The sequence below is a fragment of the Thalassophryne amazonica genome, chromosome 4, assembly GCF_902500255.1.
Source record: "Thalassophryne amazonica chromosome 4, fThaAma1.1, whole genome shotgun sequence".
Lineage (NCBI taxonomy): Eukaryota > Metazoa > Chordata > Actinopteri > Batrachoidiformes > Batrachoididae > Thalassophryne > Thalassophryne amazonica.
Genome location: NC_047106.1, coordinates 140269864 through 140294429, shown reverse-complemented (window position 1 = coordinate 140294429; position 24566 = coordinate 140269864). Strand labels below are relative to the sequence as shown.

General features: G+C 40.5%; 1 protein-coding gene across 1 annotated transcript in view; it reads right to left on the bottom strand.

Moving 5' to 3' along the window:
* LOC117509055 (spectrin beta chain, non-erythrocytic 4-like) overlaps window positions 1-24566 on the bottom strand; it is a 301034-nt gene that overhangs the window by 94111 nt on the left and 182357 nt on the right. The window contains 1 exon segment of the mRNA XM_034168865.1: window positions 14111-14355. Coding sequence (XP_034024756.1) covers window positions 14111-14355 — 245 coding nt within the window.

Sequence of the window (24566 nt, the reverse complement as noted above, 5' to 3'; positions counted from 1 at the left end):
TTTTGATTTGTTTTCTCTGTAAATTCCTCCTTTTTCCTCTTGGAAATCGCATTTTATTTGTATACAATAATTTTCATGGTCCAGAAGAATGAGCCTGATGGTGGAGCAGCTCAGGTCCAGATCTTACTCAGATATAGCACTTTGAGGAGCGCAAAAAGGACATTTTCTCATGCGCTCACATCACAAACATATCAGCGTGCACTCAGTCAGGAGATAAAATTTGCTCCAGTGATCAAAACGTAATCACAGTAGGTTTAATCTGTGAGCAGCAGAGAGAGACAGAGAGAGAGAGAGAGACAGAGAGACAGAGAGAGAGAGAGAGAGAGAGAGAGACAGAGAGAGAGAGAGAGAGAGAGAGAGAGAGAAGCTATGCGTCAGATATGTTAAACGCATCAAATGTCACTTGTGCAATATTACGGAACATTCCTTCTGCTTGTACATAGTATAATCTACTTAATCTACTCTACTGTATTTACGGTAGTGTTCAAAATAACTCAAAACTTATGTTCAAACTGCTTTTTTAGCATTCCTGTGAATCACTAAACTGGTATTTAGTTGTATAACCACAGTTTTTCATGATTTCTTCACATCTGCGAGGCTTTAATTTTGTTGGTCTGGAACCAAGATTTAGCTTGTTTACTAGAGTGCTTGGGGTCATTGTCTTGTTGAAACACCCATTTCAAGGGCATGTTCCTCTTCAGCATAAGGCAACATGACCTCTTCAAGTATTTTGACATATCCAAACTGATCCATGATACCTGGTATGCGATATATAGGCCCAACACCATAGTAGGAGAAACATGCCCATATCATGATGCTTGCACCACCATGCTTCACTGTCTTCACTGTGAACTGTGGCTTGAATTCAGAGTTTGGGGGTCGTCTCACAAACTGTCTGCGGCCCTTGGACCCAAAAAGAACAATTCTCTCTCATCAGTCCACAAAATATTCCTCCATGTCTCTTTAGGCCAGTTGATGTGTTCTTTGGCAAATTGTAACCTCTTCTGCACATCTTTTATTTAACAGAGGGACTTTGCGGGGGATTCTTGCAAATAAATTAGCTTCACACAGGCGTCTTCTAACTGTCACAGCACTTACAGGTAACTCCAGACTGTCTTTGATCATCCTGGAGCTGATCAATGGGTGAGCCTTTGACATTCTGGTTATTCTTCTATCCATTGTTGTTTTCCGTTTTCTTCCACGTCTCTCTGTTTTTTTGGCCATTTTAAAGCATTGGAGATCATTGTAGATGAACAGCCTATAATTTTTTGCACCTGCGTATAAGTTTTCCCCTCTCCTATCAACTTTTTAATCAAACTACGCTGTTCTTCTGAACAATGTCTTGAATGTCCCATTTTCCTCAGGCTTTCAAAGAGAAAAGCATGTTCAACAGGTGCTGGCTTCATCCTTAAATAGGGGACACCTGATTCACACCTGTTTGTTCCACAAAACTGAAGAACTCACTGACAGAATGCCACACTACTATTATTGTGAACACCCCCTTTTCTACTTTTGTTTTTACTAATAGCCCAATTTCATAGCCTTAAGAGTGTGCATATCATGAATGCTTGGTCTTGTTGGATTTGTGAGAATCTACTAAATCTACTGGTACCTTGTTTCCCATGTGACAATAAGAAATATACTCAAAACCTGGATTAATCTTTTTAGTCATATAGCAGTACTATTATTCTGAACACTACTGTATTTCTGTTCTGTACAGAACATGACTTCCGTATTTAGTAATTATTACCTTATTTTTGGATGCTTGCACAGTTGTACTGTGACTGTCCATGTGCTCCTGTAACATTGTAAATTTCCCTGCAGTGGGAAATTTTATACAACCCCTGGCAAAAATTATGGAATCACCGGCCTCGGAGGATGTTCATTCAGTTGTTTAATTTTGTAGAAAAAAAGCAGATCACAGACATGAAACAAAACTAAAGTCATTTCAAATGGCAACTTTCTGGCTTTAAGAAACACTATAAGAAATCAAGAAAAAAAGATTGTGGCAGTCAGTAACGGTTACTTTTTTTAGACCAAGCAGAGGAAAAAAATATGGAATCACTCAATTCTGAGGAAAAAATTATGGAATCACCCTGTAAATCTTCATCCCCAAAACTAACACCTGCATCATATCAGATCTGCTCGTTAGTCTGCATCTAAAAAGGAGTGAACACACCTTGGAGAGCTGTTGCACCAAGTGGACTGACATGAATCATGGCTCTAACACGAGAGATGTCAATTGAAACAAAGGAGAGGATTATCAAACTCTTAAAAGAGAGTAAATCATCACGCAATGTTGCAAAAGATGTTGGTTGTTGACAGTCAGCTGTGTCTAAACTCTGGCCCAAATACAAACAACATGGGAAGGTTGTTAAAGGCAAACATACTGGTAGACCAAGGAAGACAAAGCGTCAAGACAGAAAACTTAAAGCAATATGTCTCAAAAATCGAAAAATGTACAACAAAACAAATGAGGAACGAATGGGAGGAAACTGGAGTCAACGTCTGTGACCGAACTGTAAGAAACCGCCTAAAGGAAATGGGATTTACATACAGAAAAGCTAAACGAAAGGCATCATTAACACCTAAACAGAAAAAAACAAGGTTACAATGGGCTAAGGAAAAGCAATTGTGGACTGTGGATGACTGGATGAAAGTCATATTCAGTGATGAATCTCGAATCTGCATTGGACAAGGTGATGATGCCGGAACTTTTGTTTGGTGCCTTTCCAATGAGATTTATAAAGATGACTGCCTGAAGAGAACATGTAAATTTCCACAATCATTGATGATATGGGGCTGCATGTCAGGTAAAGGCACTGGGGAGATGGCTGTCATTACATCATCAATAAATGCACAAGTTTATGTTGATATTTTGGACAATTGAAAGGATGTTTGGGGATGGTGAAATCATTTTTCAAGATGATAATGCATCTTGCCATAGAGCAAAAACTGCAAAAACATTCCTTGCAAAAAGACACAGAGTCAATGTCATGGCATAGGGTCAATGTCAATGAGCAGATCAGATTTGATGCAGGTGTTAATTTGGGGGATGAAAATTTACAGGGTGATTCCATAAGTTTTTCCTCAGAATTGAGTGATTCCATATTTTTTTTCCTCTGCTTGGTCCAAAAAAGTAACCGTTACTGACTGCCACAATCTTTTTTTCTTGATTTCTTATAGTGTTTCTTAAAGCCAGAAAGTTGCCAGTTTGAAATGACTTTAGTTTTGTGTCATGTCTGTGATCTGCTTTTTTTTTCTACAAAATTAAACAACTGAATGAACATCCTCTGAGGCCGGTGATTCCATAATTTTTGCCAGGGGTTGTATATGATATTTATATATTATATATTAAAGGATTATCTTATTTTATCTTATCTTAAGACTGTGTGACAAAATGGAAATCAACCAGTTTATGAATTAAATGTATTGAATGAATATACTGTGAAACAAATTGGGTTTTTTTGTTGTTGAAATGATGGGATCTCATCAAACCTCACTCTGTACAGAAATCATCATAGGCATTGTCACTGTTCAGCAACCACAGTGAGACCCGTCGGCTGCTCCTTTGTTTTAACTCGGGGTCACCACAGTAGATCCGAGGTGGATCTGCATATTGATTTGGCACAACTTTTACACCGGATGCCCTTCATGACGCAACTTCACATTACATGGAGAAATGTAGCAGAGGTGGGTGGGGTTTGAACCAGGAACCTTCCACACTGAAACCAAGTGCACTAACCACTTGGCCACAACCATCCTATCCATGAAATCTTAAACAGATCCATATAAAACATCAGCTTTTGTAATTAGTTTATCTGCCTAAATGCACGTGCAGCAGTCCGACTCCGTACGGGGACAGTGATTCAACACAAACGTGGATCGGTACACTTGGCTGTGACTTGGCTTTTAGGTTCATATTTAGGAGGCAAAAGGTAAGTTGACCAGGTAAGTTAACTGGTTGGATGGCTGTTGACCCCACCTCCTGCAGAGAGCAGGTGACAGAGGAACCAAAGCAGCGCGACTTGCTGAAATTTTGGTGACTTATTTATACAAATGTGCATGTCAAGTGCGATATATCGAGGCTAGCAAAGTTCATCTTTACATATCAAATGATAAGTTGCTATAGTAATTATCACATCAGGCCTACACACAGAAAAGGAATTCATTTACTAACCTCATCTTTTCCTCAGCATTTTAAAATAATACTTTTAATGATACTTGCAGTAGTCTAGTCTAACATTACTCTTGTTTATTTTGAAAAAGTATGATGATTCCCCGTCTATGCATCCGTTCCCTCCGAGCTTCCTCCCACATCCAAAGGCATGCAGGTTAGGTGGATCGGAAACTTTGCCTGTCTATATGTGGCCCTGCAATAGACTGGCATCCTGTCCAGGGCATACCCCGCCTCACGCCCTATGAGTGCTTGGTTAAGCTCCCCTGTGACCCGTAATTGGAGTAAGTGGTTGAAGATGAGTGAGTGAGAGATGACTGATTTCGCTCATTTTATGTTTCTACCTTTTAGACTATGAAATGTTGTATGAGAGACAACATATCTGCAGTCAGACCTGAAATACTAAGAAAACACAAGACTGGTATGTAGGTCATGGGAAGTCTGTTATCCACCATATGTCAGGGTCCACTCCCTGTCCCACTTTGGTGATTTTCCTGTTGGTCTTGGCCTCTTATTTTGCTTTTATCTCTGTGCATTACATCTGCCTAGTTTCTCCCTGTGCGTTATATCTGTCTAGTTTCTTCCTGTGGATTACATCTGTCTGTTTTCTCACAATGCGTTACTTCTGTCTGGTTTCTCCCGATGCATTACGTCTGTCTGGTTTCTTCCTGTGCATTAGATCTGTCTGTTTTCTCACAATGCGTTACATCTGTCTGGTTTCTTCCGATGCGTTACATGTGTCTGGTTTCTTCCTGTGCATTAGATCTGTCTGGTTTCTTCCTGTGCGTTACATCTGTCTGGTTTCTCCCTATGTGTTACATCTGTCTGGTTTCTCCCTATGCATTACATCTGTCTAGTTTCTCCCTATGCATTACATCTGTCTAGTTTCTCCCTGTGTGTTATATCTGTCTGGTTTCTTCCTGTGCATTAGATCTGTCTGGTTTCTTCCTGTGCATTACATCTGTCTGGTTTCTCCCTATGCGTTACATCTGTCTAGTTTCTCCCTGTGTGTTACATCTGTCTGGTTTCTTCCTGTGGATTACATCTGTCTGTTTTCCCACAATGCGTTACTTCTGTCTGGTTTCTCCTAGTAATGCGTGATATCAACGATATGCGATATAAACAATATAAAAATGGTCTATGATAGAGATTTTAATTACATGCTCTATCGCGGTAACCCATGTTGATGACGTCAACTACCTGCGACCCGCTGCTGCATGCATCAAACAACATGGCGGAAGGCGAAATGGAGCGACAAGAACTCGTGAAAAAGCCCGGTGCAACTTCCATCATTTGGAATTGGCTTGGATTTAAACCGTCCGACGAAGAGCAGAAAACAATACTCTGCAGAATGTGTGGGGCAACAGTTTTAGCTAAGACCGGCAATACAACTAATCTGTTCTACCATCCCCGAGGCAAAACACGCAATTGAATGCCAAGAGTGCCAGCGAGTGCAGGTGGCCCCAAGCTACAGTCACAAGAACATGGGACAGAAACAACAGAGACTGAACCAGTCCTCCATTGAACAAGCATTTTCAAAAGGAACTCCATACAATGGGAAAAGCCCACGATGGAACGACATTACGAGGGCTATAACTGTTTACTTGTGTAAGGACATAGTACCCTTTCAAACCGTAGAGAGACGCAGCTTTAAAACCATGATCGGAGCTACTGAGCCACGATACGAGCTGCCAAGCTGCAAATACTTTACAGAAACAGAGATGCCAAGATTATATTCCGAGCTTTGCGAAAAGGTTGAAAGAGAGCTTTGTGGTTTGAAGTACTTTGCCACTGCAGCGGACCTTTGGTCAAGCCGAACCATGGACCCTTTCCTCAGCCTGACCATTCACTATATAACAGATGATTGGAATCTTGGCAGCCGGTGTTTGTAGACGTCGTACTTCCCTACTGAACATACGGCCGAGGAGACAGCACAAGGACTCAAAGACGCGCTCGAGTCATGGGGTTTTAAGGAAGAAAGCCAAGTGTGCATCACCACTGATAATGGAGCGAACGTGGTCAAAGCATCATCTCTGAATGACTGGACCAGGCTGCAGTGCTTTGGACATAGGCTGCACCTCGCCATCGGTAGGTTAAATATTTAGTGCATAATGTTATAATATTTTAACATGCTGCTGTAGTAGGGATGGGTATCGAGACCCGGTTCCTTTCGGGTATCGTTAAGAAATGATTCGATCCACTGACATCAATAACCTTTTTACTTAATGATTCCCTTATTGGTCCTTCAGAGTGGCCGTTGTTTTTGGGGGTGTTTGTCAGGAAAATTATAATTTCCCTACATTGATTACAGACCCTGCAGCGGGTCTGTAATCAACTGTTCTGCAGCGCGGCTTTGCTTTGAACCTTGAACCAATCGAAGCAGTGATTTGCAGATCGAACCAGTGCTTCGATCATTGTTTCGTTGATTAATTCTTTTCTTTCGCTTTCCCCTGCTAAAACCCTAAAGAGCATATGGCTGAGAGTATTATTTACCTTTTTATGTTAAAGTGACCTGTTATGGTCTTCTGAAACAGTTAATAGATGTAATTTATAACTTAAAAACGGGACCGATGCTAACACATTAGCATGTCTATGGCATTTTCAATGTTAATGTTAGCAATAAGCAGTTGCAGCTGTCAAGCATTTGTTGTCATAAAAGAGTCAAATGTGCACGGCATAGTAATGTTGCATTTGTGTTTAGAGATGTAGCATATAGCAAATGCTTTATATTTGTGGCATTTGTGTTAAGTGTGTGTGTGTGTGTGTAGGTATGCAGGTGTGTGTGCGCGCGCATGTGCGTGTGTGTGCATGCATGAGAGAGATGGAGAGTGAGATTTAATTAACAAATATCTTATTTATCAACAGAAAAAAGTGTGAAGGACCCCCGAATCGACCGTGCTGTTGCCTTATGCAAGAAGATTGTAAGTTCCTTTTCCCACTCTTGGAAAAGAAAAAAAGCACTGAAGAAAGCCCAGGTTGAGCACAATCTTCCCTTACAGCATCTCATCACAGAAACTCCCACAAGGTGGGGATCACGACAGATGATGATCCAGAGGGTGCTTGAGCAAGACAAGGCCCTATCACAGGTACTGAAAGCAGACAAGAAACCCAGACACCTGGTACCCATGTGGCAAGATACAGATGTCCTGGAATACATGAGCAAGACCCTTGGCCCACTGCTTGAGTTCACAGACGCACTGTCTGGGGAACAGTATGTCAGCGTGTCATACATTAAACCCGTTCTCCACCTTTTCAATAACACTGTTCTTACTGCAGCTGATGATGATGCAGAGCTGACCAAGGACATGAAAAGGATCATCCTAGAGTACTTAAATGAGAAGTACTCAGACCCAGAAACTGTTGACCTTGTTGTATGGCTGGGGGGGCCTGGCTGCCTTTTGTTTCTGTCTTCTGTTCTGTCTTTCGTTTTTCCTTCCAGGTGGCTTGCGTTCAGGACTGAGTGGCTGTGTGGCTGAGCTATTAGGACCTCACCCTGATCACCTGAGGCTGGTCATGTGCAGCTCATCAGGACTCACAGCTATGGTGCATCTATATGGATTGGAGCATGGTTGCATTTAAGTCTGGAGTACACAGTGTGTATTTGCCAGAGACTCGACCTTGTGACCAGACGGGTGAGATCGTCGTCTCAAGAGCCATCTCATCATCATGGATGCAGAGACCGTAGCAGGTTTGATGCATGGTCTGTGAAAGAGGAGGGGGTGAGGTCTCACGCTCGTCAGCACACTTCCTGAGGTACGTTAGGTTTTGTGACTAACATTAGTACAGTCAGTAAATGTGGTGTCCCTCACACCTTATTATATTGAGCTGTTATGTTAGTCGTTTAATCAGCTTCCACTGCAGTGAAGAATGTGAACTGGGTGTTCCATGCCTACAGGGTGGGAAGCTGATTAGTGATTAAGCCAGGAAGTGTTTGCTGTTTATGTACACCTTTGAGTGGTCTCTCTGTGTGTGGAGTGTGGACTCACATAATGGTTTCTTCTTTCACAGACTCGGTTTGTCGCGGCCACTTGGGGGGTGTCGGCGGGGTCCTTGGGTCCGAACTGTTTCTGGCTCCGGACCGTTTGTGCTGCTGGGAGCACACCGTCATTCCACCACGCCAGACCGCGCACTCATTTGTTATATTGTAGCACATCACTGTTATGTTATTAAATTCAGTTATCCTTTGTACCGTGCTCTGCTTATTTCATAATGGGTCCTTCAAACGCTGGTCGGTTCTCCGTCCTGCGTCCGACACATAACAGACCTGCTTGATTTGGCCTCACTGGTTGACCCACAGTTTAAAGATACATATATAGCTGATGACCGCAAGATGTTCATCAAGACCAGAGCAGTAGCAGAAATTCAGTCACTGTTGGCGGTGAAAGCTGTAATGGTCACAGAGCCACACACAAGCATAGAAGCTGCAGCTGCTGGTGTTGAAGCTGCTGAAGTTGCTGTTGAGACAGAATCGAAGAAAGTCAAGCCTGGGAAGCTTTTTCAAAAAGGCCTCTGATGGCACAGGTGCTCTCGCTGACAGAGAGGCCATCAAAGGGGAGCTAAAAAGTTACCTGAGGACCATGCCGGTTGATGGAGAGACTGACCCCCTGGGCTGGTGGTGGCTGCACCAAGTTAATTTTCCCAGGGTGGCAAGACTGGCCCAGAAATATCTCTGTATCCCGGCCAGAAATGCCCGTTCTGAAAGGGCATTTAGCACAGGGGGCAACATAGTTACATGCCACCGATCTCTGTTGAAGCCAGAGACTGTAGACAAGCTTTCTGGCAGATAATCTTTAGAGCGTAACAAATGTCAAATGATGTAAACAAGTCTCAGTGAGTTCCCGGCTTTATCATTTATGTTATGTTGTATCTTACTATACAACAGCTAAGATCAAAAGTTTTAAAGGTGGTATGAAATTTATATTATTCATATGGTCTTAAGGATTTCAGTATGTTTTTTTTTTTTTTTTTTACACAGAGAAGACATCAAATTTTCTGTTCTTTGCCACTTTATGCCTTCTATACTGTTTGCACTTTTTGCTGTTTATGGTATGGCACTACTGCAAACAAACTTTTATACTTGGAAAAAATGCTGTTTAGTTTACATATGTGCCTTATACTGTAAGTATTTCAATTGTGTTTTCATTTTGCACTTTAATAGTTTTATTTGAAGTATATGTGCACTACACTGATACATTTAAAAAGGCTATGCCTAATACTGGAAGTATTAACCTACTTCACAGCACCAGTTCAGGTAACAAAATTTAACTATGTTGAAAGGATTTTCAGTACAGTGTCTGTTCTTTAAAAAGACACCTCTTTTATTTTTGTTTTTATTTATATCAACATTATGCCTACAGCTTTCTGTATTATTACAGTGGGGGCATAATAAATGTTGTATGCCTACATTCTATGTTCTATCTTTCTTTCTTTCAGGGTCTATGTAACCTGTTCTGAAATGATTTATTATATAATTTATGTATCGTGATAATATCGTTATCGCAAGAGGTTGCAGTGTGTATCGTGATATGGATTTTTGGCCATATCGCCCATCCCTAGTTTCTCCCTGTGCGTTACATCTGTCTGGTTTCTTCCTGTGCGTTACATCTGTCTGGTTTCTTCCTGTGCGTTACATCTGTCTGGTTTCTTCCTGTGCGTTACATCTGTCTGGTTTCTTCCTGTGCGTTACATCTGTCTGGTTTCTTCCGATGCCTTACATATGTTTGGTTTCTTCCTGTGCGTTAGATCTGTCTGGTTTCTCCCTATGCGTTACATCTGTCTGGTTTCTTCCTGTGCGTTACATCTGTCTGGTTTCTTCCTGTGCATTAGATCTGTCTGGTTTCTTCCTGTGCGTTACATCTGTCTGGTTTCTTCCTGTGCATTAGATCTGCCTGGTTTCTCCCTATGCGTTAAATATGTTTGGTTTCTTCCTGTGCGTTAGATCTGTCTGGTTTCTTCCTGTGCGTTAGATCTGTCTGGTTTCTTCCTGTGCATTAGATCTGTCTGGTTTCTTCCTGTGCATTAGATCTGTCTGGTTTCTTCCTGTGCATTAGATCTGCCTGGTTTCTCCCTATGCGTTACATATGTCTGGTTTCTTCCTGTGCGTTACATATGTCTGGTTTCTTCCTGTGCGTTACATATGTCTGGTTTCTTCCTGTGCGTTAGATCTGTCTGGTTTCTTCCTGTGCATTAGATCTGTCTGGTTTCTTCCTGTGCCTTACATCTGTCTGGTTTTCCTGTGCATTAGATCTGTCTGGTTTCTTCCTGTGCATTAGATCTGTCTGGTTTCTTCCGATGCCTTACATCTGTCTGGTTTCTTCCTGTGCATTAGATCTGTCTGGTTTCTTCCTGTGCAATAGATCTGTCTGGTTTCTTCCTGTGCATTAGATCTGTCGGGTTTCTTCCTGTGCATTAGATCTGTCTGGTTTCTCCCTATGCGTTACATCTGTCTGGTTTCTCCCTATGCGTTACATCTGTCTGGTTTCTTCCGATGCCTTACATCTGTCTGGTTTCTTCCTGTGCATTAGATCTGTCTGGTTTCTTCCTGTGCATTAGATCTGTCTGGTTTCTCCCTATGCGTTACATCTGTCTGGTTTCTCCCTGTGCGTTACATCTGTCTGGTTTCTTCCTGTGCATTAGATCTGTCTGGTTTCTTCCTGTGCATTAGATCTGTCTGATTTCTTCCTGTGCATTAGATCTGTCTGATTTCTCCCTATGCATTATATATGTCTGGTTTCTTCCTGTGCGTTACATCTGTCTGGTTTCTTCCTGTGCATTAGATCTGTCTGGTTTCTTCCGATGCGTTACATATGTGTGGTTTCTTCCTGTGCGTTACATCTGTGTGGTTTCTCCCTATGCGTTACATATGTCTGGTTTCTTCCTGTGCATTAGATCTGTCTGGTTTCTTCCTGTGCGTTACATCTGTCTGGTTTCTTCCTGTGTGTTACATCTGTCTGGTTTTACTACTACGGCCTCAATACTCAAATTCTAACATATCGTGGAAAAACTCCACAAACATGTACTAAACAGAGCTATTACTGCTTATAATCATGTAGACAGACAGACAGACAGACAGACAGACAGACAGACAGACAGACAGACAAATAGATATCACAGTTATCATTTCCTCTGGTGCTTTTATTCTGACATGGCTTTTCTTTGTGCTTTTCTCCTGCTTTACTTCCTGCTCACAGGCACGTGGGATTCCACTTCACATGCACGCTCATTTCCTCATTCCTTTTTAGTCCAGTGGAGGGATGGGTATTGATAAAATTTTATCGATATCGATGCCATTATCGATTCCGCTTATTGATCCGATTCCTTATTGATTCCTTTATCGATACTTCTTGTGAATTTTCTGTGTACTAAAAGTAAGCTTTACTGAAGTACAATTTCGGACTATTCCAGACAATAAACTGCAGTGAGTGCAGCATCCATTTACTGTAGGTGAGAAACTTTTCTTATTCAAATTCATTCCAGTAGTATTCTGCTCTTACTAGGATGCAGCAGTTTTCTAGTTTTGCAGATAGTTCTGGAGGAAATCACTGAAGAAATTAACAAACTGAAAATATGGTTTGACCGAAACAAACTGTCATTAAACTTAAATAAGACAGGGATGAAGTGGAGGTGTAAAAGTCACTAGGTGTTCACAGGAAACAATTATTTCTATATGTATTTATTTATTTTCATTGTTAGTTGGTTTTATCTCTTCTGTTTTGTTTCATCAGGTTCTTTTTGTCTTTTTCTCTAGCATTATTAGTTATTATGAGTTATTACTACATTACTACTATTACTATTACTATTGTTGTTGTTGCTATTATTATTAGTATATGAATGAAAATAAATAAAAAAATACAATTTGACTCTTACGACAATGAACACTGAGCCATTAATTATAATAAAGAAAACAAATGCACACACAACCTGCTGAGATGTGACCAGCTTAATGCTAACTTTATCATTGAAAACGCCATAGACATGCTAAGGCGTTAGCATCGGTCCCGTTTTTAAGCTATAAAATACATCTATCAACTGTTTCAGAAGCCCATAACAGGTCGGTTTCACATAAAAAAAGGTAAATATTACTCACAGACATATGCTCTTTAGGGTTTTAGCGGGGAAAATTAAGATAAAGCAAAATAAAACAATGAATCAATGAAGCACCAGATCGAAGCACTGTTTCGATCTGCGAATCACTGCTTTGATTGGTTCAAGGTTCAAAGCAAAGCCGCGCTGCAGAAAAGTTGATTACAGACCTGCTGCAGGGTCTGTAATCAATGAAGAGAAATGATCATTTCCCTGACAAACACCCCCAAAAACAATGGCCACTCTGAAGGACCGATAAGGGAATCATTAAGCAAAATGGTTACTGATGTCGGTGGATCGAATCATTTCTTAACGATACCTGAAAGGAACCGGTTCTCGATACCCATCCCTAGCCCAGTGTCAGATTGTCTTGCTCCCATGCTTGTTTCTCAGTGATTGATTTCCTGTTGCCGACCCATGCCGTCTCTTTGTTTCTTGAGCCTTGGCTGCTGATTATTGGACTGTTTTAGGGCTGAAACAATTAGTCGAGTTAACTCGAATAATTTGATTACAAAAAATGTTTGAGGCAAATTCTGTGCCTCGAAGCTTCGTTTAACGTTGTAGTACATATGCCAGGCCTGTGTGTGGCACTGCAGCATCCCCAGGAAAAAAAACAGAAGACGACTAGAGCATAACAGCTAATCAAATTAGCAATGATAGCTACCGCTTTCCAAACGTGACACACAGAGTAAAATAAAGCCTTTTAAGAGAAAAATCGTCCACACTGATCATTTGAAATAGACTTACTGCGTATTTAAAGCAAAGCAGTGTGTTTGTCTATTTTTCAAAAACACACGGGCCACTCTACGTGAGGAGTGACTATTGACCTGGCGGACGGCTGCTGTCTCTCTCCTCGGTGTGAGGGGCTGTTAGACCGGGTGACTCACAGCTCTGTCCCCGGCTACAATGACAAACAGGTTTTTAATTTTCGCTTTTTTGGGCAACACACAACGCTTCGCAAACATGGCAACTTAAATAAAATAACAATAAAGAAAACTGACTGCAAGGCTTGCATGTTCAACCTTCAGCTGAAATGCATCTGCTGAATTGCAGAGGAAGAGGGATTAAAAAATATCACGCAGGGACCCAGTCCATCAACCTTTATAAAAAAAAAAAAACAACTTAAAAATGGTTACATTTTCCAAGTTGGATAAAACAAAACAGAAAGCCACATCCCATCGCCATTTCAGCAAAATGTCAACACTTTGGCCAGCGACATTATGCCACTGTTTAGGGAGAGCCCTGGATTATTGATGTTTAAAAACGCAAAAGTACTTATTATTCGATTACTTGATTAATCGCCAGAATAATCGATAGAATACTAGATTACTAAAATAATGGATAGCTGCAGCCCTAGACTGATTGCCTGGTACGTCTGTTGACGCTGTGCGTGTTGATGTGTACTGACGCTCTGCCTGTTCATTTGGTTAACTTGACTGCCATTTCCCACATGTTGCTCCATGGACTGCCTTCCTGTTGTGCACAGACCTTCTGCTTGTGTTCCAAGTTAACCCACCAGCTTGTTCCCACAGGGACACGATTGTTGAACGGAGCATTCTCTCTGTGTGTTGAGCCCTGCTAGTCCTTTGGCTGTGAATAAAGACGGTTCTAGTTTAATATCAGTGTGTCTCTCTGCTCAGGGGTCCCCCGTTGCGCTACAGCTGTTACTATAGGCAGCTAGACAGTGACAAAATTACCACAAAAAAGCTGGAGTATCACTGAAATGTGAAGACTGTTGTGATGTACGATAACTGATTATTTGAAGGTTGTTCATGCGCTGTGCTGTCCTTACTGTGGAGAACAAAGCGAGACACGCTTGATATGGTGTTTTCTTTCCTGCTGTGGTGATACCTGGGCTTCTCTCCGGTTCCTATCTGGCAGATGATGGAGTCCATCCACATGATCTGGTCTCGAACCATGCCAAAGAACCTCAGCTTGTCTGTCTCCGTGGAGATCTGTAGTCGACACTCTTCGCAGGCCGTCAGCAGCTCCTTCCAGGACTGCATCACGTCGTGCTCACGGCAGGCAATGGCTTCGGCCTTTTCACCAGCGTACACGGTCCTGAGCTGGGCGGCGCTCTCTTGTAGCTGACGCACCTGGGGGGCAGCAGAGATTTAGAAAATGAGAAACTTGGTGTAATTCAGTGGAGAAAACAACCCTTTTTCCTCTTTCTGTTTGTGTCAATGCATTTGTACAATTTTATTTTGAAGAAATGTTTATTTGAAAAGGAGAAGTGTGATCCTCTGTCTTAACTTTTGTTCCTGTCCTCATGGTCACATGGGGTGATAATGGCCTCCTCATTGGTTAAGAGTGATAGTCCCACCTTCCAAGCAGCGGACTAAATCGCGCCTTAATTTCGGTCATTTGCGCTCTGAGAAGAAACGAGAAAGGTTGTAGACGATCCGTGCTGTGAGTTTGGTTCATCTTGGTGAGTTTAATGCAGAATAGTGTTGTAAACAAATATTTTCACTGCCCAAAGGCTCAGTTTCATTTATTGTGTTAGCTGACGGAGCACGAGCCACCAGGGCCGTGTGTGTGCTGTTACTTCTTCTGGGTGAGTTGAGACCATTTGCGTACTGAAGGAAACATGCTAGCACCATGCTAAAATTAGCATTATGCTAATTGAAAGTGTATTTTTTCTGTTTCAAAGCAATGAAAATGCTATTTTTGTTAAGATATGATTTTGCCAAATGAGACTTTAGTTCGCAACAATATAAGGAAGACTTTATGTTTGTTTTTTTGCACTACTGTTGGTCAATTGTAAATTGTTTCAATGTTGTCCAATTTGATGAATTACTAGCTTACAGTAATTCCTACACAATGCTAAATGCAGTTGCACAAATAGGGTTTTACTGATAAATGGATTATTTTAAAGGAGAATACTGGAGGTAGTAAACCAACATACTCCTTTGTCATGTGATTGATTGTATTTCATTAAGCATAATACCATGGTTAAATACTTTAGAGATACAAAGAATCATTTATTGTTTTACATGGGTTTAAAACTATTTCATGTACAACAAAGGATATTTTGAGCTAAAAACATGCATGTAAAATATTAATTTCAATTCATTTTATATAGCGCCAAATCATAACAGAGTCACCAACTCACAAAACAAAATAAAATGAATTAAAAGATTAAAAAGCATAGTAAAAGAATAAAAAAGTAGAAAGCATAGTAACATACTGTGCCAGTATGCTAGCCATACGAAAGGGAAAATACGTGCGTCTTAAGTCTGGACTTGAAAATCTCCACAGAATCTGACTGTTTTATTGACAGAACAGGGGCACAATAAGAGAAAGCTCTGTGACCCACAGACTTTTTATTCACCCTAGGGACACAAAGTAGTCCTGCACCCTGAGAACGCAAAGCCCAGGCTGGTACGTAGGGTTGAATTAGGTCAGCTAGGTAGGGAGGTGCCAGTCCATGAATGATTTTATAGGCTAGTAGCAGAACCAAATGCATGTAAAATATTGCTGCCTATTGTTACAACTGTAATATGAGGAATGAAGATACAAATTAAGCGGTGAGGTTAATCTGTGAGAAGAATTAGGAAACTGACTTTATTTAGCTGTGTACAATAATATCATTATTGTTGTGCAGGCTCAGTGTTTTTCCCTTCTGAAGATTTAAACCTGGATCAGTTTAGCCTGTGCCCAGAATTGAACCTCATTCTCTTCAATGACAAAGACCACGGTGGTAACCACTCAAACTTGCCACAGAAAGGAAAAGGAACTGAACAGATTTTTGACTTGAGTACTAGATCGACTAATTGAATCTTGAGATCAATAGGACTGGGGATACTTTGATACGTTAGTTGTTGTGATCATTATTACTGTTGTTAGAACTTTAACATTGTATTTATTGTATGCTATTTTTTTGTTTACAATTTTCTATAAAATAATAAGCATTGTTCTTGCTCATTTCCTGCCTCCAGCCATTTCATTCCACATTCACCTTAGTTTCCTATTGTAATCCTGCTGAACCTATAGTAACTGCTCCGTTTTTCTGGCTTATCCTAAATACTTAACATGAGTCTGCAGTTACATTAGCTTACTGGCTAGGAACTGACATTAGCAATGTCCTGAGAGGGTTTGTTTTGCAAATGTTGCACAAAAGCAGCTGCTCGGGCAGCCGGGCTTCACGGGATGGAAACAGCGCCGTCCGGCAAAGCAGCTGTTACTCATCACAACATAACAGAGTGTCCTCGAGCCGGCCGGCAGAGGAAAGGCTCAGTGCAGGCCAGGAATATCACCAGATCCAACAATGAAACACAACACACACACACACATTATAAAACAACAGGATAAATATAAAAACATTCAAACAAGAACAAGGTGCACTCCTCCATCTTAAAGAGGTCAGAGGTCATTAGATCATCATCTGCCGAGCTGCTTCCTGTTGAGGTTTATGATATTTTCTCGTTACGTCATCGATAACTCAGCAAATAATGGATCACGTTTCCTGTCTTGAGAGTCTGGAGCTCAAAGTATGAAACACAAAGTGGAGGCGGATGTGGGGCGTGTCCGACCATGCAGCGCTCTTTACACGGCGTGTAAAGGGATTCCAGATAATCAACCAATTAGTCAAGGACGTGTTGTGGGCATGATATAAAATGAACCAATCGGAGTGTTTTCCACCTTTTCCTGTAAAATGCAAAAACACCAAGTGTTTGTGTTGCTGTTGAGAGGGCGCATTTTTGCAGTTTTTGTAGTATTTCAGAAGGTTTTCTGGTGAGGATGTAATACAAGGATTCTTTATTGTCATACCATATATGCTTCCACATGACATGATACGAAATTAGGTTTCAAAAGGTCCCCGGGGGTTAAATAAACTAATACTAGACCAGAGAGTATAAATAAATAAGAGCAAGAATAAAATGAAATAAAAACCAACACAGTTGTAACGAGCAATATGACAGAATATATGGGTGCAAAAGTCCAGTTATTATGCAAAGCACTGGCATGTAAGGCCACGGCACAAACAGATGTTTACCAGTCTGCGGTAGTTAATGTGCAGGAAGCAAAAGAGCTATAGTGCTCCACCAGAACGCAACAGCCTCACAGCCTCTTGGAAGAAGCTGTTTCTCAGTCTGGTGGTTCGGCACCTGATGCTCTGCAGTCTCCTTCCCAAAGACAGATGAACAAACATTGTGCTTCCCGGGTTGGCGTATTCTTTGATCCTCTGTGCAACATTCACAATCCTCTGCACCCTCAAAAAATTAATGTTCTCAGTGAACATAATAAAAATATGTTAGGTATTTACAACCAAATAAAATGTGTTAACTTAGCCAAAAACAATTTTGCTGAGTTACCTAAGGCCCTGGTCCCACCGAATAATAAAGCCATGACTAATGAGTCACGTATGGATTTGTCAGAAATTTCAGCGGTTATTCGAATAATGAGCCACATGAGTACGAGTGATTGCGTCAGCGCACCGCATCAAAGCGCAGCTCATCTGATCAATTATAACGAGATGTTAAATCTATCATAGACATACTTTTACAGCTGCTCACAAGAAGGAATGAACATGCAACTCTTTTACCAAGTCATTACAATATAAATATCACAAAAATATTAGCTTTTAGGCTGTTCCAAATACATTCTCCACCTCATGAAGTGCAGGAAAGAGAGAGAGAAAAGCTCCAGCTGAAAAGGTCCTCTGTGATTCCAGAAGTGATTAGAGATGTTTACAAAAACCAAACTGAGAGAAAATGATTAATCTGCTACAAAATAATTATTTTATATATACAGTGTCTAGCGCACAAAGCACGGCATCCAGCTTGGAAAAAATAGCCTGTCCAAAATAGCCTGTCCAGTCCTCGTAGCTGCCAAGTACTCTGATAATGGGCTTCTAACAGCCTCGTACTCACCACTAACATGCCTCTAACATCGTCGTTTGTCCTCGTAGTACCTTGTACACAAACTGTCCCACTACACTAACATGCTACGTGGCTCATTATTCATCATTCATTATTCAGTGGGGCCACGGCTTAAGTGTTAATTTGTTGGGGCAAAATGATGAATTTATGTTACTGTTACCTAATTACCATGGTTCAGGCCAACTAGATTTGTAAAGGTAAATGTAGACCTAAATGTAAATTTGTTGGGTCAACATGATGAATTTGCATTACAATTACTCAATTACCATGGTTCAGTCAAACTAGATTTGTAAGGGTAAATGTAATAAAAAAAAAATAGGTCCCTTAGGCTGCTCCCTTGTATGCGCTCGGGGTTGCTACAACAACTCTGAGGTGGATCTGCTTGTAAAATTGGCACAGGTTTTATGCCAGATGCCCTTCCTAACCCAGCTCCACATTACTTGGAGAAATATATCACTATAATTATAGTGGGCGATTTTAACATCCACACAGATGCTGAGAATGACAGCCTCAACACTGCATTTAATCTATTATTAGACTCTATTGGCTTTGCTCAAAAAGTAAATGAGTCCACCCACCACTTTAATCATATCTTAGATCTTGTTCTGACTTTGGTATGGAAATAGAAGACTTAACAGTATTCCCTGAAAACTCCCTTCTGTCTGATCATTTCTTAATAACATTTACATTTACTCTGATGGACTACCCAGCAGTGGGGAATAAGTTTCATTACACTAGAAGTCTTTCAGAAAGCGCTGTAACTAGGTTTAAGGATATGATTCCTTCTTTATGTTCTCTAATGCCATATACCAACACAGTGCAGAGTAGCTACCTAAACTCTGTAAGTGAGATAGAGTATCTCGTCAATAGTTTTACATCCTCATTGAAGACAACTTTGGATGCTGTAGCTCCTCTAAAAAAGAGAGCTTTAAATCAGAAGTGCCTGACTCCGTGGTTTAACTCACAAACTCGTAGCTTAAAGCAGATAACCCGTAAGTTGGATGGCGTCTCACTAATTTAGAAGATCTTCACTTAGCCTGGAAAAAGAGTCTGTTGCTCTATAAAAAAGCCCTCTGTAAAGCTAGGACATCTTTCTACTCATCACTAATTGAAGAAAATAAGAACAACCCCAGGTTTCTTTTCAGCACTGTAGCCAGGCTGACAAAGAGTCAGAGCTCTATTGAGCTGAGTATTCCATTAACTTTAACTAGTAATGACTTCATGACTTTCTTTGCTAACAAAATTTTAACTATTAGAGAAAAAAATACTCATAACCATCCCAAAGACGTATCGTTATCTTTGGCTGCTTTCAGTGATGCCTGTATTTGGTTAGACTCTTTCTCTCCGATTGTTCTGTCTGAGTTATTTTCATTAGTTACTTCATCCAAACCATCAACATGTTTATTAGACCCCATTCCTACCAGGCTGCTCAAGGAAGCCCTACCATTATTTAATGCTTCGATCTTAAATATGATCAATCTATCTTTGTTAGTTGGCTATGTACCACAGGCTTTTAAGGTGGCAGTAATTAAACCATTACTTAAAAAGCCATCACTTGACCCAGCTATCTTAGCTAATTATAGGCCAATCTCCAACCTTCCTTTTCTCTCAAAAATTCTTGAAAGGGTAGTTGTAAAACAGCTAACTGATCATCTGCAGAGGAATGGTCTATTTGAAGAGTTTCAGTCAGGTTTTAGAATCATCATAGTACAGAAACAGCATTAGTGAAGGTTACAAATGATCTTCTTATGGCCTCGGACAGTGGACTCATCTCTGTGCTTGTTCTGTTAGACCTCAGTGCTGCTTTTGATACTGTTGACCATAAAATTTTATTACAGAGATTAGAGCATGCCATAGGTATTAAAGGCACTGCGCTGCGGTGGTTTGAATCATATTTGTCTAATAGATTACAATTTGTTCATGTAAATGGGGAATCTTCTTCACAGACTAAAGTTAATTATGGAGTTCCACAAGGTTCTGTGCTAGGACCAATTTTATTCACTTTATACATGCTTCCCTTAGGCAGTATTATTAGACGGCATTGCTTAAATTTTCATTGTTACGCAGATGATACCCAGCTTTATCTATCCATGAAGCCAGAGGACACACACCAATTAGCTAAACTGCAGGATTGTCTTACAGACATAAAGACATGGATGACCTCTAATTTCCTGCTTTTAAACTCAGATAAAACTGAAGTTATTGTACTTGGCCCCACAAATCTTAGAAACATGGTGTCTAACCAGATCCTTACTGTGGATGGCATTACCCTGACCTCTAGTAATACTGTGAGAAATCTTGGAGTCATTTTTGATCAGGATATGTCATTCAAAGCGCATATTAAACAAATATGTAGGACTGCTTTTTTGCATTTACGCAATATCTCTAAAATCAGAAAGGTCTTGTCTCAGAGTGATGCTGAAAAACTAATTCATGCATTTATTTCCTCTAGGCTGGACTATTGTAATTCATTATTATCAGGTTGTCCTAAAAGTTCCCTAAAAAGCCTTCAGTTAATTCAAAATGCTGCAGCTAGAGTACTGACGGGGACTAGAAGGAGAGAGCATATCTCACCCATATTGGCCTCTCTTCATTGGCTTCCTGTTAATTCTAGAATAGAATTTAAAAATCTTCTTCTTACTTATAAAGTTTTGAATAATCAGGTCCCATCTTATCTTAGGGACCTCATAGTACCATATCACCCCAATAGAGCGCTTCGCTCTCAGACTGCAGGCTTACTTGTAGTTCCTAGGGTTTGTAAGAGTAGAATGGGAGGCAGAGCCTTCAGCTTTCAGGCTCCTCTCCTGTGGAACCAGCTCCCAATTCAGATCAGGGAGACAGACACCCTCTCTACTTTTAAGATTAGGCATAAAACTTTCCTTTTTGCTAAAGCTTATAGTTAGCGCTGGATCAGGTGACCCTGAACCACCCTGAACCTTAGTTATGCTGCTATAGACTTAGACTGCTGGGGGGTTCCCATGATGCACTGTTTCTTTCTCTTTTTGCTCTGTATGCACCACTCTGCATTTAATCATTAGTGATCGATCTCTGCTCCCCTCCACAGCATGTCTTTTTCCTGGTTCTCTCCCTCAGCCCCAACCAGTCCCAGCAGAAGACTGCCCCTCCCTGAGCCTGGTTCTGCTGGAGGTTTCTTCCTGTTAAAAGGGAGTTTTTCCTTCCCACTGTAGCCAAGTGCTTGCTCACAGGGGTCGTTTTGACCGTTGGGGTTTTACATAATTATTGTATGGCCTTGCCTTACAATATAAAGCGCCTTGGGGCAACTGTTTGTTGTGATTTGGCGCTATATAAAAAAATTGATTGATTGATTGATTGAAACAAAATGCAGTAACCACTTGGCCACTACTCCTGCCCTCTAAGGGTAAATATAACACACTGATGTAATTTCCTTGGGGCATTCAAACTTGTTTGATATGATTATGAGTTATGTTAAACCCTGAGTTCTTTGGGTCTGTCCTGAATCAACGAGACTCTGTTACAAAAAGGACAGTTTAATTAATTTCATGTAAAGCTAATCTTACTTATTTCATTTATACAGTGTCAAATCACAACAAGGTTGCCTCAAGGCGCTTCACACAAGTAAGGTCTAACCTTACTTGTGTGAAGCGCCATACCAAATCATACCAGATCTGGTGTTATCACCATCCCAAGGTCACCCAGGAACTCGTTCAGCAATGAGACACTGAACACAGTTTACGGTAAGGTTTTATAGACATCTATTGACATCATGGATAAAGAAGTGATCCTCCCATGTGTGTGTGTGCTTACGTGATCAAAAAATGCCATGTCATGTTTTGGCCATGTGGCTAACTAGGTCAAACTTTAAAGACGTGAAAGCCTTGTGTTAGTGGAACTGTTGCCTGCTGTTACATCTTTTCACTTGATAACAAGATAACGAAAAATGCTTATCTTTTACAAGATATACTTTTGGTGCAGACAAAAGTACAGAAACTTACTGTGCAGATATCAAGAACATATTGATCCAGTGCAAACCTCTTAACCTCACATAACCCCAGCAGAAATGCAACAATGTAACATGGGTTTAGTCAATAATATTACATGACATGTATTTCTAAGTAATTTATTAACAGTTACTTAATTTATTAGGGTAGTTACAACTACTTTTAAAATAGTACAGTTACATGTCAACTTAACTTTGCAGTGTTTGATCATCACAAATTATGCAGATCCACCTTGAATTTGCTGTGGCGACCCCGAGCGCAAACAAGCGAGCAGCCAAAGAGACTTACTTTTTTTTTTCATTTACCCTTACAAATTTAGCTGGCCTGAAACAGTAACACAAATTCATCATGTTGTACCCAACAAATTCACATTCAGGTCACTCAGCAAAATTGTTTCTGGCTACGTTAACACATTTACTTGTGTGGAAATACTTTCCATAATTTTATTATCTTCACTGAGCAAGCTGTTTAAAGTTGTTGCATGTTATGTTAAAACTACATGATTTGAAAGTGTTCAATCACAAAACTTGATTTTATATCATAGAAGGTACATGTTAAACTTAGGTTCAAGTAACATAAAAACCAACAACACCCATATTGGTTTTTTGAGTGCAGGGCCTTCTTGTCCACTGCAGAGGAGCTGCCGTACCACACAGTGTTGCACGAGCACATAACACCCTCCACTACACACCTCTAGCACTAGAACTACCAGAGGGGTGCCAAATGGCACTTCTTCCTTTCATGACCAAGGTGGTGCCAAATGGCACTGCTGGGGTCATTTACAACTCATTAGACCACCTTTTCTTATGTAAGTGAAGCCATTAGATCAGAATGTGGCAGAACCAGAGTGAGCGGCAGATTGAGCTTGTGAGAATGTTCAGTTTTTTAAAAAGTGGTGCAGAAGTTTCTGTTGAATTAGAAAAAGTTGGAAGATTTAAAAAACGTTTCAGCAGTGTGTAAATTTTAAGGAGGTTGGATGGGTATGTGTTTGCCCAAATTATGTTACCGTAAATCAAATATGGATACATTAAAAAATAATATAGGGTCAATAGACAAGCCTTATCTACAAAATATCTGAGTTTGTTGATGAATCCAAATGATCTTACTGTTTTTTTTTTGTGGATAAAACTAATGTGTTGTTTCTGGTTCAAATTCTCATCCACTACAATGCCTAAAAATTTGACACGGGATAAATTTAATTTCCTTCAATTGAAACTCTAGTATAGAGTTTGAGCAGCACAAGCTGACATGGGTTTATCTTCATCTACCCATCTGTAAAAGCTGTGTTTAAAGCACTTTGGTATTTCTGTCCTTCTCCCTAATCAACAGAAGCTTCTGCACCACTTTTTAAAAAGCTGAACATTCTCACAGTATACAATATAAATATTCATCACGTGTGTGTTTATTTACAAAAACATGTTCTCACCTTTATGTTTACCATCAGCATTTAGAAATTTGGTCATATTAAATTCACAGATTCATTCATATAACACCAAACACAATAGTCATCTTCACCTTCCTTTCTATAAAACTAAACAGTCTGTTTTCCATCAGATATTGTGTCGCACAAATGTGGAATGATAAAAGAAATGTAACAGAGAGCTCATCATCACTACAAACTTTTAAAAGAAAACTGCCTTTACATTAATTCATGAAGCTTAGTTCTGTTTTTGAAGTCTTAAATTTGTTAAATTTTTTGGTCATTTTTTTTTAATTTGTATGCATGCATAAAAGGGACTTTTCTGACCTTCTCAAAGTCAGAATGCAAGCTTGAGCAGAAAGCTCAAACTGCCGCTCACTCTGGTACTGCCACATTCTGATCTAATGGCTGCACTTACATACGAAACATAAGAACAGGTACATAAGAAAAGGTGGCCTAATGAGTGGTAAATTACTCCAGCAGCGCCATGTGGCACCCTCCGATCAGAATAGGAGGTGGGAGAAAAGGTTGGATTTTTGAGTGCTCGAAGGCCAGAACAGAACTGTCAAATCCAGCGCGCCTTGGGCTCCTGAGGAAGTACAGGTGCCCGTGTCCTTTCTTCACCAAGCAAGGGTCCCTGACACTTGCACAACTCTGATGCATGCACTTGCACGCACGTTGTTGTGACGATCCCACCCACTGTGTTCCCAGCTGGACGTCGTGCTTTGTTCCACTGGCTGCCACGCAGTGTGCGCTGGATGCTGCGTATACAAAATAATTATTTTGTAGTGGATTAATTATTTTCTCTGTGAATTGTCTGTTGAAAACAGCTCTAATCGCTTCCTGAATCACAGAGGAATGCTCCAGCCGCAGCTGTTCTCGCGCACTGAACGAGCTGGAGAAATCATTTGGAGCAGCCTATAAAGGTAATTATTTGTCATGTTTACATTGTCATGGCTTGGTAAAACAGTTGCATGTTCTTTCCTTCTTGTGTGCAGCTGTAAAAGTATGTTTATCACAGATTT